Below are 19,418 nucleotides of genomic sequence, written 5' to 3' on the forward strand. Positions count from 1 at the left end.
CGGTATCCTCAATGAAATGATAAAATATACAGACCACAAATTCCAATTGGCTAAACTTAAACTCTTTAACATCATCCTCATCTCTGACATCTTCCCCAATATTTGGAACCAAGGACTGATCCCCCCCCAATACACAAAAGCGGAGACAAATTTGACCCCAATAACTACTGTGGGATATGCGTCAACAGCAACCTTGGGAAAATCCTCTGCATTATCATTAACAGCACACGTATACATTTCCTCAGTGAAAACAATGTACTGAGCAAATGTCAAATTGGCTTTTTACCAAATTATCGTACAACAGACCACATATTCACCCTGCACACCCTAATTGACAAACAAACAAATCAAAACAAAGGCAAAGTCTTCTCATGCTTTGTTGATTTAAAAAAAAACTGACTCAATTTGGCATGAGGGTCCGCTATACAAATTTATGGACAGTGGTGTTGGTGGAAAAACATACAACATTATAAAATCCATGTATACTAACAAAAAGTGTGCGATTAAAATAGGCAAAAAACACATTTCGGCCCACAGGGCCGTGGGGTGAGACAGGGATGCAGCTTAAGCCCCACCCTCTTCAACATATATATCAACAAATTGGCGAGGGCACTAGAAAAGTCTGCAGCACCCGGCCTCACCCTACTAGAATCTGAAGTCAAATGTCTACTGATGATCTGGTGCTTCTGTCACCAACCAAGGAGGGCCTACAGCAGCACCTAGATCTTCTGCACAGATTCTGCCAGACCTGGGCCCTGACAGTAAATCTCAGTAAGACAAAAATAATGGTGTTCCAAAAAAGGTCCAGTCTCCAGGACCAAAAATACAAATTCCATCTAGACACCGTTGCCCTAGAGCACACAAAAAACTATACATACCTTGGCCTAAACATCAGCGCCACAGGTAACTTCCACAAAGCTGTGAATGATCTGAGAGACAAGGCAAGAAGGGCATTCAAAAGGAACATACAATTTGACATACCAATTAGGATCTGGCTAAGAAAACTTGACTCAGTTATAGAACCCATTGCCCTTTATGGTTGTGAGGTCTGTGGTCGACTCACCAACCAAGAATTCACAAAATGGGACAAACACCAAATTGAAACTTTGCATGCAGAATTATGCAAAAATATCCTCCTGGTACAACGTAAAACACCAAATAATGCATGCAGAGCAGAATTAGGCCGATACCCGCTAATTATCAAAATCCAGAAAAGAGACGTTACATTCTACAACCACCTATAAGGAAGCGATTCCCAAACCTTCCATAAAGCCATCACCTACAGAGAAATTAACCTGGAGAAGAGTGCCCTAAGTAAGCTGGTCATGGGGCTCTGTTCACAAACACAAACAGACCCACAGGCCACCAACCCAATTAGACACAACCAAATCATGAGAAAACAAAAAGATTACTCGACACATTGGAAAGAATTCACAACAAAACAGAGCCAACTAGAATGCTATTTGGCCCTAAACAGAGAGTACATAGTGGCAGAAGACCTGACCACTGTGACTGACCCAAACTTAAGGAAAGCTTTGACTATGTACAGACTCAGTGAGCATAGCCTTGCTATTGAGAAAGGCCGCCGTAGGCAGACTTGGCTCTCAAGAGAAGACAGGCTGTTCACACTGCCCACAAAATGAGGAGGAAACTGAGCTGCACTTCCTGCCAAATGTTTAACCATATTAGAGACACATATTTCCCTCAGATTACACAGATCCACAAAGAATTCGAAAACAAACACGATTTTGATAAACTCCCATATCTACTGGGTGAAATACCAGTGTGCCATCACAGCAGCAAGATTTGTGACCTGTTGCCACAAGAAAAGGGCAGAAGAACAAACACCATTGTAAATACAACCCATATTTATGTTTATTTATTTTCCCTTTTGTACTTTAACCATTTGCACATTGTTACAGCACTGTATATATACATAATATGACATTTGTAATAGAGCCATGCCGATTAATTAGGGCAGATTTCATGTTTTCATCACACTCGTAAGTATTCATTCAAACAGCACTTTCCTGCGTTTGCCAGCAGCTCTTAGCAATGCTTGAAGCACAGCGCTGTTTATGACTTCAAGCCTATCAACTCCCGAGATTAGGCTGGCAATACTATAGTGCCTATAAGAACATCCAATAGTCAAAATGTATATGAAATACAAATGGTATAGAGAAAAATAGTCGACCCGGCTGAACTTGAAAGGGGTTCCTTCGTTATTTTACCGTTCATGTCTTCCATAGGGAATGTCTTGATCTACTTCAAATAAGGTCTGTGTTTCGTGCAGGCTTAAACCGCCTCGACGTTTTGATACCCGTGTAAATCTCACTAGGATAAGGTAACGTTTGTCAACATATTTTCATAAATCCACTCTACATTTCCCCCCCCTTTGCTTATATTTAGCCAATATTGATCAGAGTTACCTTGTCCTATGGATATCTACACAGTTATCAAATTGACAAGGTGGTGTAAGCCTACACGAAACAGACCTTATTTGAAGTCAATCTAAGAATATCCTATGGAATAAATGAATGAAGGAACTGCTTTTCAGATTTTGCTGGATGGTGTCATGGGAATTATGACTCACACTTGGTAGTCAATTCTTACCATGCCCATTATTAAAATAAGATTTCCTGCATATAGAAATGACAGTTTTTGGTTTTCAACATTCATCACAGGTAACTTAAACTCTATTTTTATTATTCAAACAGTTGAGAGTATTTGTGTCGCATAAGCACTCTTCGGTATCCCTGTCACTTCAGAGAGCTGTACGTGCGAAACGATTATATACAATTTACAGATGGCAGAGAAAAGCAGAGCACCAGCGTGGGACTATTACATTGAATTGGCACCAGGGAAAGCGAGGTGTCTTATTTGTGATACAGATGTAAGCATGGGGTCAGCAACCTGTGGAATCACCATGAGAACACCCATCCAAAAGCCCATAAGGAAGCAATGATGAAAAAAAAAGCAAACGCAAATTATTCAACAAGGAAAAAGTGATACGGACAGTTCACAGACGTCGCGGGCTATAATCTTACAACTTTTTAATAAACAAGCAAAATGGCAGGACAAAGACCCAAGAAGATGGATGATGTAATTATCGAGATGATTGCCACTGACAACCAGCCATTCACAGTGGTGTCTGACGTTGGTTTTCAGCGGCTGATGACTCTTGCTGAACCCCGGTACAGGATTAAAGACGAAAAATTCCTTCGCACGGAAATACTAGATAAAAACACATGAAAGAGTTGTGATGAAAGTGAAGAATCTGGTGGCACCAGTCAACGCTCCACACATGGCATTCACAACTGACTGCTGGTCAAGCACTACAGAGTCCCTGATATGAGCCTTACTGGACATTTCATTGACAATGTTTGGACAAGAAAGCAGGTTGTGCTGAATGTCAAGACTATGACTGGATCACACACAGGAAACTACGTCAGAGAGATGTTTCTGACCATGTTGGAATACTGGGAAATCCACACAGAACGTGTAGTGCTTGGTCCTCAGGGACAGTGGGGCAAACATGGTGAAAGGTATGAGACTGGCGGAGCTTCCAAGACTTCAGCTGCAGTGCACACACCCTACAGCTTGTAATCAATGACAGCCTATCCAGTAAGAGAGCTGTGCATCTTACTTTGATCACTCTGTACTGGCCAAACAAAGGCTGAGGGCCATTCAGGAAGAGCTTGGCCTTTCCAAACACAGCATCATCCAAGCAGTTCAAACTCGCTGGAACTCAACACTACACATGTTGCAGAAGATGTTTGAACAGAGGCACTGAATGTGTATGCAGGTGAATACGGACACATCAGCAGTTTGTCTGCTGCACCGTGGGACATTGTCTCTAACCTAATTGAGACTCTGGCCCCTATGGAGGAGGTGACACTGGAGAAGAGCCACTTCAACTCTACAGCAGCATGCCTCATCCCCAGTGTGTCGGTGCTGAAGCTGATGCTACAGCAGGAGGGTTCTTCTACTCAAGGTATCAAAACTTTACCGGAAGACCATGTTGGACAGTCTGACAAGGAGGTTCTTCAAGGCCAAGGAGACAAAGTGCCTGGTGCTGACAACTGTCCTGGATCCACGTTACAAGAGCTACGCCTTCACCTCAGGGACAGCACTAGAGAATGCAAAAGAGTGGCTGAAGGAGGAGTCTGACCTACTAAGGAAACCAAATCCCAGAGCCACAGCAGAATGGACTAGTGAAGAGGAGGACCCAGATCCAGGTGCAAAAAAAGCAGAGTCCGGATAGATCAGCCACCCAGTCTGGTGGACAGCCTCTACGCTAGAATCCTTGGAAGCCAAGAGGGCAGGGCTGAAGTCCAGTGCAGTTTTGAAATTGAGTTTGAGCGTTACCTCACAGAGCCTGTCATTGACAGAAAAAGCGGCTTGCCTTTGGAGTGGTGGAAGCATAATGAGGACAGATGTCAATCACTCGCTCCACTGGCAAAGAAGTTACCTCTGTCCCTCACCGTCTTCGGTCCCAAGCAGAGAGAGTGTTCAGTGAGGTGGGAATACTTTATGATAAGCAGAGGAGCTGACTGACAGGGGAGCATGCAGACAAGCTCTGCTTTCTGCACTACAACATTAAACTTCTTAACTGGGAATATTGAAGACCCACGAAAGCTGGTGGTTCCTTTTAACATATGTTCTCATGTTCTGAGCAAGGAACTTAAACGTTAGCTTTTGGAGAAAAAAAATGTACATGGCACATATTGCACATTTAGGTCCAGCACAGTTTTTTTTGCATTATTTAAACCAAATTGAACATGTTTCATTATTTATTTGAGACTAAATTGATTTTATTTATGTATTAAGTGACAATAAAAGTGTTCATTCAGTATTGTTGTAATTGTCACTATTACAAATGGGCTTTTTTTGGTCCTCCAATAAATCGGTATCGGTGTTGAAAAATCATTATCGGTAGACCTCTAATTTGTAATGTCTTTATTCTTTTGGAACTTCTGTGAGTGTAACAGTAATTTTTACTGTTAATTTTTAATTGTTTATTTCACTTTTGTATATTATCTACTTCACTTGCTTTGGCAATGTTAACAATGTTTCCCATGCCAATAAAGCCCCTTGAATTGAATTCTGAGAGGGAGACAGAGGGAGAGAGACAGAGAGGGAGAGAGAGAGGGAGAGAGACAGAGAGGGAGAGAGAGAGGGAGAGAGAGAGAGGGAGGGAGAGAGAGAGGGAGGGAGAGAGAGAGAGAGAGAGAGGGAGGGAGAGAGAGAGAGAGAGAGAGGGAGGGAGAGAGGGAGAGGGAGAGAGGGAGAGAGAGAGAGGGAGAGGGAGAGGGAGAGAGAGAGAGAGGGAGAGGGAGAGGGAGAGGGAGAGAGGGAGAGAGAGGGAGAGAGAGGGAGAGAGAGGGAGGGAGAGAGAGGGAGACAGAGGGAGGGAGAGAGAGAGAGGGAGAGAGACAGAGGGAGGGAGACAGAGGGAGGGAGACAGAGGGAGGGAGACAGAGGGAGGGAGACAGAGGGAGGGAGACAGAGGGAGGGAGACAGAGGGAGGGAGACAGAGGGAGGGAGACAGAGGGAGGGAGACAGAGGGAGGGAGACAGAGGGAGGGAGACAGAGGGAGGGAGACAGAGGGAGGGAGACAGAGGGAGGGAGACAGAGGGAGGGAGACAGAGGGAGGGAGACAGAGGGAGGGAGACAGAGGGAGGGAGACAGAGGGAGGGAGACAGAGGGAGGGAGACAGAGGGAGGGAGACAGAGGGAGGGAGACAGAGGGAGGGAGACAGAGGGAGGGAGACAGAGGGAGGGAGACAGAGGGAGGGAGACAGAGGGAGGGAGACAGAGGGAGGGAGACAGAGGGAGGGAGACAGAGGGAGGGAGACAGAGGGAGGGAGACAGAGGGAGGGAGACAGAGGGAGGGAGACAGAGGGAGGGAGACAGAGGGAGGGAGACAGAGGGAGGGAGACAGAGGGAGGGAGACAGAGGGAGGGAGACAGAGGGAGGGAGACAGAGGGAGGGAGACAGAGGGAGGGAGACAGAGGGAGGGAGACAGAGGGAGGGAGACAGAGGGAGGGAGACAGAGGGAGGGAGACAGAGGGAGGGAGACAGAGGGAGGGAGACAGAGGGAGGGAGACAGAGGGAGGGAGACAGAGGGAGGGAGACAGAGGGAGGGAGACAGAGGGAGGGAGACAGAGGGAGGGAGACAGAGGGAGGGAGACAGAGGGAGGGAGACAGAGGGAGGGAGACAGAGGGAGGGAGACAGAGGGAGGGAGACAGAGGGAGGGAGACAGAGGGAGGGAGACAGAGGGAGGGAGACAGAGGGAGGGAGACAGAGGGAGGGAGACAGAGGGAGGGAGACAGAGGGAGGGAGACAGAGGGAGGGAGACAGAGGGAGGGAGACAGAGGGAGGGAGACAGAGGGAGGGAGACAGAGGGAGGGAGACAGAGGGAGGGAGACAGAGAGGGAGAGAGACAGAGAGGGAGAGAGACAGAGAGGGAGAGAGACAGAGAGGGAGAGAGACAGAGAGGGAGAGAGACAGAGAGGGAGGGAGACAGAGGGAGGGAGACAGAGGGAGGGAGACAGAGGGAGGGAGACAGAGGGAGGGAGACAGAGGGAGGGAGACAGAGGGAGGGAGACAGAGGGAGGGAGACAGAGGGAGGGAGAGAGACAGAGAGGGAGAGAGACAGAGAGGGAGAGAGACAGAGAGGGAGAGAGACAGAGAGGGAGAGAGAGGGAGGGAGACAGAGAGGGAGAGAGAGAGAGGGAGACAGAGAGAGAGGGAGGGAGACAGAGAGAGAGGGAGGGAGACAGAGAGAGAGGGAGAGAGAGGGAGGGAGACAGAGGGAGGTGGGAAGTGAATCCTTTCTCAAGTCACTGTATAACATTAGGTCTATAACATTAGGTCTATAACATTAGGCCTATAACATTAGGTCTATAACATTAGGTCTATAACAAGGTAACAGGACCTACAAACATACATTGACATCAAGGACTCTGGCTGTGAGGTTAAAAACCAAAACCACCCAGCCAGAACATTGAACTGCAGTAGCTGTTAATATAGGCCATTTAGCAGACATTTTTATCAAACGGCATTATTACAATAGGACTATCGTTACAATAGGACTATCACCACAATAGGACTATCACTACAGTAGGACTAATACAGTTGAAGTCGGAAGTTTACATACACTTAGGTTGGAGTCATTAAAACTAGTTTTTCAAACACTCCACAAATTTCTTGTTAACATTTACATTTAAGTCATTTAGCAGACGCTCTTATCCAGAGCGACTTACAAATTGGAGCGACTTACAATTTCTTGTTAACAAACTATAGTTTTGGGAAGTCGGATAGGACATCTACTTTGTACATGACACAAGTAATTTTTCCAACGATTGTTTACAGACAGATTATTTCACTTATAATTCACTGTATCACAATTCCAGTGGGTCAGAAGTTTACATACACTAAGTTGACTGTGCCGTTAAACAGCTTGGAAAATTCCAGAAAATTATGTCATGGCTTTAGAAGTTTCTGATAGACTAATTGACATCATTTGAGTCAATTGGAGATGAGGGCCCAAAAACGTTTTTTGTTGCATCAAAACATGCAATAAATCCCTGCTAGGGGAAAATGCAGGTTAACTAAGAATATGATCTACATGATCAGTCTGTGTGTGTAAAATAAAAAGTGGTTAATGTGAACCTAACTCACAGCTAAAACATTTTAAAGCAAGCAATCCAATGTTATTTGTTGCCTAGACTTTACTGCAAATAACACTCAAGTCAAACAATACACTAATATTGCAGTTAGCCATGACAGCCTTTATAATAGAAGGATTGTAGCCACACACATCTAAATATTTCACTTGGGGGAAAAAAAAAAAAAAAAAAACACATCTTAAAGTAGAAATAGAATGAAACAAACAGGCATTCTATGTTTGCTCTATTATAGTGGCTACTATAGTAGACATCGATCAAGTGCACAAGACTTGCACAAGTGTGCAAAAATAACATTCACGGAGTTAAATGTAAAAATCCTCCCTCACTCACACACGTGTTACTGTCAAGTTCAACACAACAAAAGCAATATCTTTGGGCTACACTTCAGGTTATTACATTGTACACTTTCTGCCTGTGGACACCTGTTCTACAATGTGCCAGCAGAGCATGATACCCTTTGTTGGCATAATTGATCTCTTTCAGGCAGAGAGTACACCTGGCCTACCTCTTTTTATCCACTGTATTGAAAGAGGGAAAGTGTGTGGTGTTCCTTTCACCTCTATTGGCTTCCAGCTTAAGCCAGGCCCAGCTCCAGCTACACTTGATCCCTAAATCCACTTGTTCAACAAGCAACACCTCATTTTCACCTAATTCTCTCATTCTGAAAATTAACCACATACTGTAGAGCACAGGTGTCAAACTCATTCCACGGGGGGCCGAGTGTCTGCGGGTTTTCGCTCCTCCCTTACACTTGATTGATGAATTAACATCACTAATTAGTTAGGAACTCCCCACACCTGGTTGTCTAGGGCTTTATTGAAAGGAAAAACCAAAAACCTGCAGACACTAGGCCCTCCGTGGAATGAGTTTGACACCCCTGCTGTAGAGGGAAAACATTAGTTCACAGACAGTTAGTTAGTTCTTCAGCGATTTAACTAGTCAACATTTCACAGATTGCCAGGGTCCAGTAAGCAACTAACGCGCTATAACTTGAGGAAGGGCAAGGAGTCGTATACCAGTTAATACTATAGCGAATTGGTTAGGTTACTAATGTTAGCTTATCTGATGTTGTAACGTTAGCTGTGACTTTATTAGAATGTTGCTCAACATTTCTCTGGCTAGCTAACGGTGAATTCGATCCAGCTAGCACGATAACATTACTTAAAAATGCTAACAATACTTGTCCCACCACACTTTCCAAATGCCAGTTGTTTTTCGGTTACAGCTCATGAAGTACGCTTCCTCACCTTCTCACCCCCCGTCTCCGTGGTCAGGCTTCTCACCAACCTCTTCGTTATCATCCAGGGGGACGCTGATGCTGTAACTGTCAAACTGCCTTTCTACTCTCTGCTGTCTTCCCAGAGCGCACGCTGATGCTGTAACTAGCAAATTGGTTGTCTTGGATGCAGAAGTATGGCGGCAAACGCGCATCACTTGTTCGCTTACAGCCAGTAGTGATCCAAAGTCCCGACCAAACTGTTTTCCCCATCGGATCTACACTAATCAGGTAGGTCCCCTATTTTGGATTAAAAACGGTAATTGTCTCCTAAAGGTGACTCGTTTGCATCCCTGATCATTATTAGAGGTACGTAGAAGACGGCAGGGCGAGTGTTTGAACATTAACTAAAGTATCATTATTAGAGGTATGTAGTGTTAAGGATAGTGTTGAATACCTCCCTCTACACAATAGAGGTATCTACTCGATTTGTGGACAGTGTAGCAGATTCTACACACACTAGAGGTATCTACTAGACTTGTGGACAGTGTAGAATATTCTATACACACTAGATGTATCTAGTAGATTTGTGGACGGTGTAGAACAGTACTGACCTGTTGTACACCCTCTCCTCCTACATCTCTGAGCTGGTGGATCCCAGGAACACTGCCGATCTTGTCCACCTCATCAAGAAACACTATGCCTATTGTACAGGGAAACCACGGAATAAAACACAACTTTATCGTCTAATGGGAATCAGAAATGTGTCTTTTTGCTGTCCTAGATTATTCCCAACTCCCAAGAGACGGGCACGCAGAGACAGACACAGAGACGGACACACAGAGACGGGCACACAGAGACGGGCACACAGAGACGGGCACACAGAGACGGGCACACAGAGACAGACAGACACAGAGACAGACACAGAGACGGACACACAGAGACGGGCACACAGAGACAGACAGACACAGAGACAGACACAGAGACGGACACAGAGACGGACACACAGAGACGGGCACACAGAGACGGGCACACAGAGACGGGCACACAGAGACGGACACACAGAGACGGGCACACAGAGACGGGCACACAGAGACGGGCACACAGAGACGGGCACACAGAGACAGACACAGAGACGGACACACAGAGACAGACAGACACAGAGACAGACAGACACAGAGACAGACAGACACAGAGACAGAGACACAGAGACGGACACACAGAGACGGGCACACAGAGACAGACAGACACAGAGACAGACACAGAGACGGACACACAGAGACGGACACACAGAGACGGGCACACAGAGACGGGCACACAGAGACGGGCACACAGAGACGGACACACAGAGACAGACACACAGAGACGGACACACAGAGACGGACACACAGATACGGACACACAGAGACGGACACACAGAGACGGACACACAGAGACGGACACACAGAGACGGACACACAGAGACAGACACACAGAGACAGACACACAGAGACGGACACACAGAGACAGACAGACACAGAGACAGACAGACACAGAGACAGACAGACACAGAGACAGAGACACAGAGACAGACAGACAGACACAGAGACAGACACAGAGACAGACAGACACAGAGACAGACACACAGAGACAGACACAGTACAAAAGGCAGGAAACAGCACAGGGTCAGCTGTAGAACAACACCCTGGAGCAGGTTAGCTCAGTAAAAAAGTAGTTGTGATGTTCAGTTGAAAGAGCTCTTTGCATACTGTTCCAAAAGAGCAAAATGAGCAGTTAGAGAGATGAGCCAGCAACCAGAGGGTTGCCTGTTCGAATCCCGGGTCTGACAAGCAAAAATCTGTCGGGAAGTGACCTGGCAACCGAAGGGTTGCTGGTATCAACTTCTAGATGCCATTGCCTGCCATTGTGCCCATTGAGCAAGGCACTTTACCCACCACAATAACTGCTCCACGGGCACCCAGTAACTCTCCAACCTGTATGTGTCTCTTTCGGAGGGGTAAGGACAAAACCATATATTGTTCAAAGGGGCTTATGTAATTAGGAAGTTGCATAATAACATTGGAGAACAGTCCAAATGTAGTTCCTGTTTCATCATATTAGTGCTTGTAAAACAGAGGTCTATTAAAGAGATTATCCGGTACTTTTGTATACTTTTTAGCCAGTAGATCTGAAAGTAGCATACTACGTCACATATGTGCAGATATATGCACCACGTCATTGCTCTCTCTCTGCTGTGTCCACTGAGCCGTTGGGCCCGCCCTGCAACCTCATTGGATAACGCTGGGCAGGACTCTTGCTAGCTGTCACTGCAATGCGAAGGGCCGAAGCTCATTGGCTAGAACTCGAATTGCTAGGGGGCTGGCCCACGCGGGGGGAAATGTAGGGAAAATTGCACATCTTCAAGAATACAGTTACTTTTAAACTAGGGATTTGGTGGCTAACTGAGGTAAAACAGTAATTCTCCTCATAGATTATCCATGAACTACACATTGACACATTCAGCCCCAAAAGCGATATATTTTCTTAGTCGCCATAGTACCGGAGCATGTCTTTAAACAGTCCTAAAGAACCCAGAAAACAGAGTTTGTGATTCACCCACCTTGCTGTGCTTTATCCACAGAGTAGTTGGCATCCTGCAGCAGCTTGGCAATAACAGACTCAATATCCTCCCCCACATAGCCAGCCTGGGTCAGGGTGGTACAATCACAGATAGCAAAGGGTACATCTAGACACTTGGCCAGGGTCTGGGCCAACAATGTCTTGCCTGGGAAAGTATAGTAAAGAATGTGTAAGGACACTGTCCACAGCACAAGGTGCACCTGTGTAATGATCAAGCTGTTTAATCAGCTTCTTGATATGCCACACCTGTCAGTTGGATGGATTATCTTGGCAAAGGAGAAATGCTCACTAACAGGGATGTAAACAAATTTGCGCACAACATTTTTTTGAGAAATACGATTTTTGTGCGTATGGAACATTTCTGGGATCTTTTATTTCAGCTCATGAAACCAACATTTTACATGTTGCATTTATATTTTTGTTCAGTGTAGATAGATAGATGACAGCCAGACAACCCAGTGTATGAATCAAATGGATTTGCATATGAATGGAGTGGAAATTAGCTGCCTTTGAATATGTAAGGTAAATCACTTTAATGTTTCAAGCAGATTACACATCTTCTCGCAAACGTCCTGCCTGGTTGGCCCTCTCCGGGGGTATCTTCGGACGTGGCCACTGTGTGCCCCGACTCTCTCAGCCTCCAGTATCTATACTGCAATAGCCTATGTGGCGTGGGGCTAGGGTCAGACCAATTCATCTGGTGAAATTCTCCTGTCTTATCTGGTGTCCTGTGTGAATTTAAGTATGCTCCCTCTAATTCTCTCTCTCCCTAGGACCATGTCTCAGAACTACCTGGCCTAACGACTCATGGCTGTCCCCAGTCCATCTGGTCGTGCTGCTGATCCAGTTTCAACTGTCCTGCCTTTGGCTGTGACAGACCCCCCCCCACCCAAGGATATTGGTATATTTTGTCCCAGGATATTGAAGGTACGAGCCACAACGCATTTAGTTCTTCTCACACTGATGCCAGAACTGGTTTGATGACGTCACGAGTAGTCTACTAACCTGATCCGGTGGGGCCTAGCAGCACGATGTTGCTCTTCTCCAGTTTGATGTCGGTGTGTGTGGAGTCTAACACGTCCCCGCCTCTCCTCTCCTGAGGAGCCTGCTGAGTGGCCTGTTGCTGCATGGAGGCTCCCAGAGCGTTGCCATGGGGACTGATCCCTGCTATTTGAAGGAGTTCTATAATGACAAATGTAAACAAACAGTCGTATTGTATATTTGGGTACAGATTTGGCAGCAGGACAATGGTGAATTCTAACCTGGTCCCAGATCGGTTTGTTCTCTTGCCAAATGTCAACTCCAACTGTCATCCTTGTCAAGCTTCTTCGGCATGACTGGTTCCATAAGGAGTTGGCGAGAGTGCAGAAAAAGACTGGCACTCATGCTAGGGGAATCCATTTTGGGTCAATGTTTCCCATCTCGCATGGCAATGACCAGGCGATAAAACGTTACTTTTCCGAACAGGCTATGCAATGTTGACCTACTCTCTGAGATCTGGAAACTTAAGTTGTATTAAAAGTTTGTAATGTATTAATGAGTTGTGTTATAAATGTATAATAAGTTTGTGTCTTGTTTTTTTAAAAGTTTTCCAGGCATGATATTGCATAATCTAGGCTCTCTAGTTATAATGTGAAGTATCTGTGGTGCTGCCTGCTGCATTACAGCAATAGGTCCAAGTTCAATCTAAAAATACATGCACCCTGCACTGCTCAACTGAACTGGGAGCCAGTGTGGCGTTACCGAAATGAAGAAACGCAGATCTGGGTTCAAAGAGTATTCAAAATCATTTCAAATACTTTATATGTGCTTGATTGAGCTTGCCTGGTTCAATGGAACCAATAGAATAGTCGTAAAACTGCAAACCCCTCCCATCTGGCACTCCAGGAAGGCTAAAGCAAACGCTCAAAGTATTTGAAAGATCTCAAATAATATTTGAACCCTGGTGTGAATGAGGAGAGCAGGGCCGAAGGCTGGGATAGATAGCAAGACTACAAATGTATTGTCAAGGGTCATTGGGACACTTTATCTGTCCAGCATGGCGACTAGCTACACCGAGTTCACAACGTGCACACAGATTAAATATTACGAGGGCTGGGAATTGCCAGGGACCTCACAACACTATATGATCACCATACTGAGGGTCCTCACCATACTATATTATCACCATACCATAGTATCACCATACTGAGGGACCTCACCATACCATATTATCACCATACTGAGTGACCTCACCATACCATATTATCACCATACCATAGTATCACCATACCATATTATCACCATACCATATTAACACCATACCATATCACCACACTGAGGGACCTCACCATACCATATTATCACCATACTGAGAGACCTCACCATATCATATTATCACCATACCATATTATCACCATACTGAGAGACCTCACCATATCATATTATCACCATACTATATTATCACCATACTGAGAGACCTCACCATACCATAGTATCACCATACTGAGACCTCACCATACCATATTATCACCATTCTGAGAGACCTCACCATATCATATTATCACCATACCATATTATCACCATACTGAGAGACCTCACCATATCATATTATCACCATACCATATTATCACCATACTGAGGTACCTCACCATATCATATTATCACCATACCATATTATCACCATACTGAGGTACCTCACCATACCATATTATCACCATACCATATTATCACCATACTGAGAGACCTCACCATACCATATTATCACCATACTGAGGTACATCACCATACCATATTATCACCATACTGAGGTACCTCACCATATCATATTATCACCATACCATATTATCACCATACTGAGAGACCTCACTATACCATATTATCACCATACCATTATATCACCATATCATATTATCACCATATCATATTATCACCATATCATATTATCACCATATCATATTATCACCATATCATATTATCACCATATCATATTATCACCATATCATATTATCACCATATCATATTATCACCATATCATATTATCACCATATTGAGGGACCTCACCATACCATATTATCACCATACTGAGATATTATCACCATACCATATCATCACTGTGCTGTGATTTGGCAAAGTGGGTGGGGTTATATCCTTCCTGTTTGGCCCTGTCGGGGGATATCATCGGATGGGGTCACAGTGTCTCCTGACCCCTTCTGTCTCAGCCTCCAGTATGCTGCAGTAGTTTATGTGTCGGGGGGCTAGGGTCAGTTTGTTATATCTGGAGTACTTCTCCTGTCTTATCCGGTGTCCTGTGTGAATTTAAGTATGCTCTCTCTCATTCTCTCTTTCTCGGAGGACCTGAGCCCTAGGACCATGCCTCAGGACTACCTGGCATGATGACTCCTTGCTGTCCCCAGTCCACCTGGCCGTGCTGCTGCTCCAGTTTCAACTGTTCTGCCTGCGGCTATGGAACCCTGACCTGTTCACCGGACGTGCTACCTGTCCCAGACATGCTGTTTTCAACTCTCTAGAGACCGCAGGAGCGGTAGAGATACTCTTAATGATCGGCTATGAAAAGCCAACTGACATTTACTCCTGAGGTGCTGACTTGCTGCACCCTCGACAACTACTGTGATTATTATTATTTGACCATGCTGGTCATTTATGAACATTTGAACATCCTGGCCATGTTCTGTTATAATCTCCACCCGGAACAGCCAGAAGAGGACTGGCCACCCCTCATAGCCTGGTTCCTCTCTAGGTTTCTTCCTAGGTTTTGGCCTTTATAGGGAGTTTTTCCTAGCCACCGTGCTTCTACACCTGCATTGCTTGCTGTTTGGGGTTTTAGGCTGGGTTTCTGTACAGCACTTTGAGATATCAGCTGATGTAAGAAGGGCTATATAAATAAATGATAAAAATCAATAAATTTGATCACCACACCATTCTATATGTATTGCGATTCGACACTGTGATTTTATTGTGATTCGATGTTCCAAACATATTGGTCATCATATTATGTCTGTTGCAGAGGGACAAGAGAGAGTCATGAGAAGATAAGAGTCATGGAAATAAAAGTGCTGAAATCTAATTGGCTCCCTATTTCAAAAGATGGAGAACATGTTATGAAGATTTGGTGCAGGTACAGCCAACTAGCGCAAAAATAATATTGCGATATTGTCAACAAATTTTTTTTAGATATAGTATATCATTAAAACAATATCCCGATATGTAACTATCGATTTTTTCCACCACCACTATTTATTACCGTAAAATCATAAAATGGCAAATCATTTATGAAATAATTCCTCTAACACACCAGCAAAACGACAAGTCATTGACAAGAAGATACTATAAGTTTGTCTGTAAACTTTGGCATTTAAGCAATTCTTGAAAATCAAAAAGTGACATGTTTAAAATAGCCAATGATACGGAGAAAGCTATGTAAGGAGGACCAATCAAATCACTTACTTGTGAATCTGTACTCATCCTCCCGTCTTCTCGTCTCTAGTTCTACAGAGAGGATGACATCATTATTATCACTACAGGGCCTGTAAGAGAGTATCAGATTCCACTGTAGATTCTTGTCGTTATCATCTTGTTAAATCCATTATCATCGTCCATTTAAGATGTTGAGCGTGGGTATAAAAGTAAATCATTAAACAAATGCCAAATTATACAGACGAGAGCACCTTGGGAGGTGACTGACATCTGAACAGGAGTTTCAGCACATTCTAGAAAACAGTGGTTGGTTCTTTGTTCATAATAATGAAAGTATAACACTGTTGCCTAATGAAATTCTACTATTCTGAAGTAAACAAAGGTAAAAAATTTGACCGGTCTACGTTTTCTGGATGCCCTGGAGGGGGGAGGGGTGATTTACTATTTTACCAAGTGTTCAACCAAATGACTGTAGCTGACTGACCTCATGGAGTGAGCGAGTCCTGTTTCTAACTAACAGTAGTCTGTACTACTGACCTCATGGAGTGAACGAGGCCTGTTTATAACAGTAGTCTGTACTACTGACCTCATGGTGTGAACGAGTCCTGTTTCTAACTAACAGTAGACTGTACTACTGACCTCGTGGAGTGAGCGAGGCCTATTTCTAACTAACAGTAGACTGTACTACTGACCTCGTGGAGTGAACGAGGCCTGTTTCTAACAGTAGACTGTACTACTGACCTCATGGTGTGAACGAGGCCTGTTTCTAACAGTAGTCTGTACTACTGACCTCATGGAGTGAACGAGGCCTGGTTCTAACAGTAGACTGTACTACTGACCTCATGGTGTGAACGAGGCCTGTTTCTAACTAACAGTAGACTGTACTACTGACCTCATGGTGTGAATGAGGCCTGTTTCTAACTAACAGTAGACTGTACTACTGACCTCATGGTGTGAACGAGGCCTGTTTCTAACAGTAGACTGTACTACTGACCACGTGGTGTGAACGAGGCCTGTTTCTAACTAACTGTAGTCTGTACTACTGACCTCATGGTGTGAACGAGGCCTGTTTCTAACCAACAGTAGACTACTACTGACCTCGTGGTGTGAACGAGGCCTGTTTCTAACTAACAGTAGACTGTACTACTGACCTCGTGGTGTGAACGAGGCCTGTTTCTAACCAACAGTAGACTACTACTGACCTCGTGGTGTGAACGAGGCCTGTTTCTAACAGTAGTCTGTACTACTGACCTCGTGGAGTGAACGAGTCCTGTTTCTAACAGTAGTCTGTACTACTGACCTCGTGGTGTGAACGAGGCCTGTTTCTAACAGTAGTCTGTACTACTGACCTCATGGTGTGAACGAGGCCTGTTTCTAACTAACAGTAGTCTGTACTACTGACCTCGTGGTGTGAACGAGGCCTGTTTCTAACTAACAGTAGTCTGTACTACTGACCTCGTGGTGTGAACGAGGCCTGTTTCTAACAGTAGTCTGTACTACTGACCTCGTGGTGTGAACGAGGCCTGTTTCTAACAGTAGACTGTACTACTGACCTCGTGGAGTGAGCGAGGCCTGTTTCTCCACCTCCACCTGTCTGCTCCCAGCAGGGATGTTGTTGTAGATTCTCTTGTAGTGATTATACACAGCTACCGCCAGCACCTTCTTAGCATAGGACTGACCCACTACGTACTTGTCCAGGTAGGCATAGATCTGAAAGGCAGGTTCATCGACTATAAGACAATATTACGTGGTCATACTTGCTCTTCATGACAAGTCTAACAATACATGAACTGTATCATAATGCATTATAAACTGGGTGGTTCCTGCCTAGAATGCTGATTGGCTGGCAGCTGTGGTATATCAGACCATATACCACAGGTATGACAAAACATATATTTGAACTGCTCTAATTATGTTGGTTACCAGTTTATAATAGCAATAAGACACCTCATGGGTTTGTGGTATATGGCCAATGTACTCCACGTTACGTCGTAGTGCCTAAGAACAGCCCTTAGCCGTGGTATATTGGCCATATACCACACCTCCTCGGGCCTTATTGCTTAATGACAGCACAAGGTATACATGGAGCATTACCATAGTAATTCCTGTTAAAAGATAATCATTACATCATAGAAACTAGAACCAGTTGTTGCTTGTTGTCGTTGGTGCTCGTACCTTTTTGGGTGGCGGGGGAGGTTTTTGGGTGGCGGGGGAGGTTTTTGGGTGGTGGGGGAGAACTTCTGGGTGGCGGGGGAGGGTTTCTGTGAGGCGGGGGAGGTTTCTGGGAGACGGGGGAGGTTTCTGGGAGGCGGGGGAGGTTTCTGGAAGGCGGGGGAGGTTTCTGGAAGGCGGGGGAGGTTTCTGGGAGGCGGGGGAGAACTTCTGGGTGGCGGGGAAGGTTTCTGTGCGGCGGGGAAGGTTTCTGTGCGGCGGGGAAGGTTTCTGTGCGGCGGGGAAGGTTTCTGTGCGGCGGGGAAGGTTTCTGTGCGGCGGGGAAGGTTTCTGTGCGGCGGGGAAGGTTTCTGTGCGGCGGGGAAGGTTTCTGTGCGGCGGGGAAGGTTTCTGTGCGGCGGGGAAGGTTTCTGTGCGGCGGGGAAGGTTTCTGTGCGGCGGGGAAGGTTTCTGTGCGGCGGGGAAGGTTTCTGTGCGGCGGGGAAGGTTTCTGTGCGGCGGGGAAGGTTTCTGTGCGGCGGGGAAGGTTTCTGTGCGGCGGGGAAGGTTTCTGTGCGGCGGGGAAGGTTTCTGTGCTCGTACCTTTTTGGGTGGCGGGGGAGGTTTCTGTGCGAAGGCCATTTTGACAGCCTCAGCGGGCGACTCTGCTTCTTTATTCAGACCCTTCTTAGAGTCCGTCTCAGAGAGAACCACGAAGAAGTGATGGCATTTCTCACACTTCACAAAACGTGTTGACGCTGAAAAGAAACAAACAAAAGTGAGAATATTGAAATGTTTCTTTATCGCGTTTCTGATTTAATAAAAACAGTAGTGACTGTGTGGACAACTCAATCATTTATACGGCTGCTTTTTCTGCAACTGGAGTCTTTAGAAAACACAGCCTATGTGAATGGAGTATCTTTAAGGTCCTCACATACAAAGGTCTCCACATGTGTACACGGGTCTCCACATTTGGGACAGTGCAGCTGGTTACCCCCCTTCCCTGATCCACCAGAAGAGCCCGACAATCTCTTTCCTTCACTGATGCTCTTCTGCATATATGATGATCACAAAAGAAAGAGAGAGAGATTGTTTCATGAATGTAACACAGCAGAAAAACACTTAATTTAGACACAGAGGAAGCTTGTTTCTGTGTACAGTAGCTATCACTTATTGAAACCACTGGGGTTATAGCATGTAATACACGGACTCTATGCACACTCCAACACACTACACTGACTCTCCAGCACACCAGACCGACTCTTCGACACACCAGACTGACTCTTCGACACACCAACACATTACACTGACACTCCAACACT

At 45.3% G+C, this 19,418-nt stretch overlaps 1 protein-coding gene across 2 annotated transcripts in view; it reads right to left on the reverse strand.

The window, feature by feature from the left end:
* LOC129854896 (ATP-dependent Clp protease ATP-binding subunit clpX-like, mitochondrial) overlaps positions 1–19,418 on the reverse strand; it is a 39,147-nt gene that overhangs the window by 16,173 nt on the left and 3,556 nt on the right. For both annotated transcript variants that reach the window (XM_055922034.1, XM_055922033.1), the window contains exons 4-10: positions 19,031–19,148; positions 18,700–18,854; positions 17,499–17,655; positions 15,976–16,017; positions 12,535–12,711; positions 11,510–11,674; positions 9,525–9,613 (exon numbers count right to left, since the gene is read on the reverse strand). In XM_055922034.1, the coding sequence (XP_055778009.1) occupies positions 9,525–9,613; positions 11,510–11,674; positions 12,535–12,711; positions 15,976–16,017; positions 17,499–17,655; positions 18,700–18,854; positions 19,031–19,148 (903 nt within the window). The remainder of the gene's footprint in view (positions 1–9,524; positions 9,614–11,509; positions 11,675–12,534; positions 12,712–15,975; positions 16,018–17,498; positions 17,656–18,699; positions 18,855–19,030; positions 19,149–19,418) is intronic.

This window comes from Salvelinus fontinalis, chromosome 5 (assembly GCF_029448725.1).
Source record: "Salvelinus fontinalis isolate EN_2023a chromosome 5, ASM2944872v1, whole genome shotgun sequence".
Lineage (NCBI taxonomy): Eukaryota > Metazoa > Chordata > Actinopteri > Salmoniformes > Salmonidae > Salvelinus > Salvelinus fontinalis.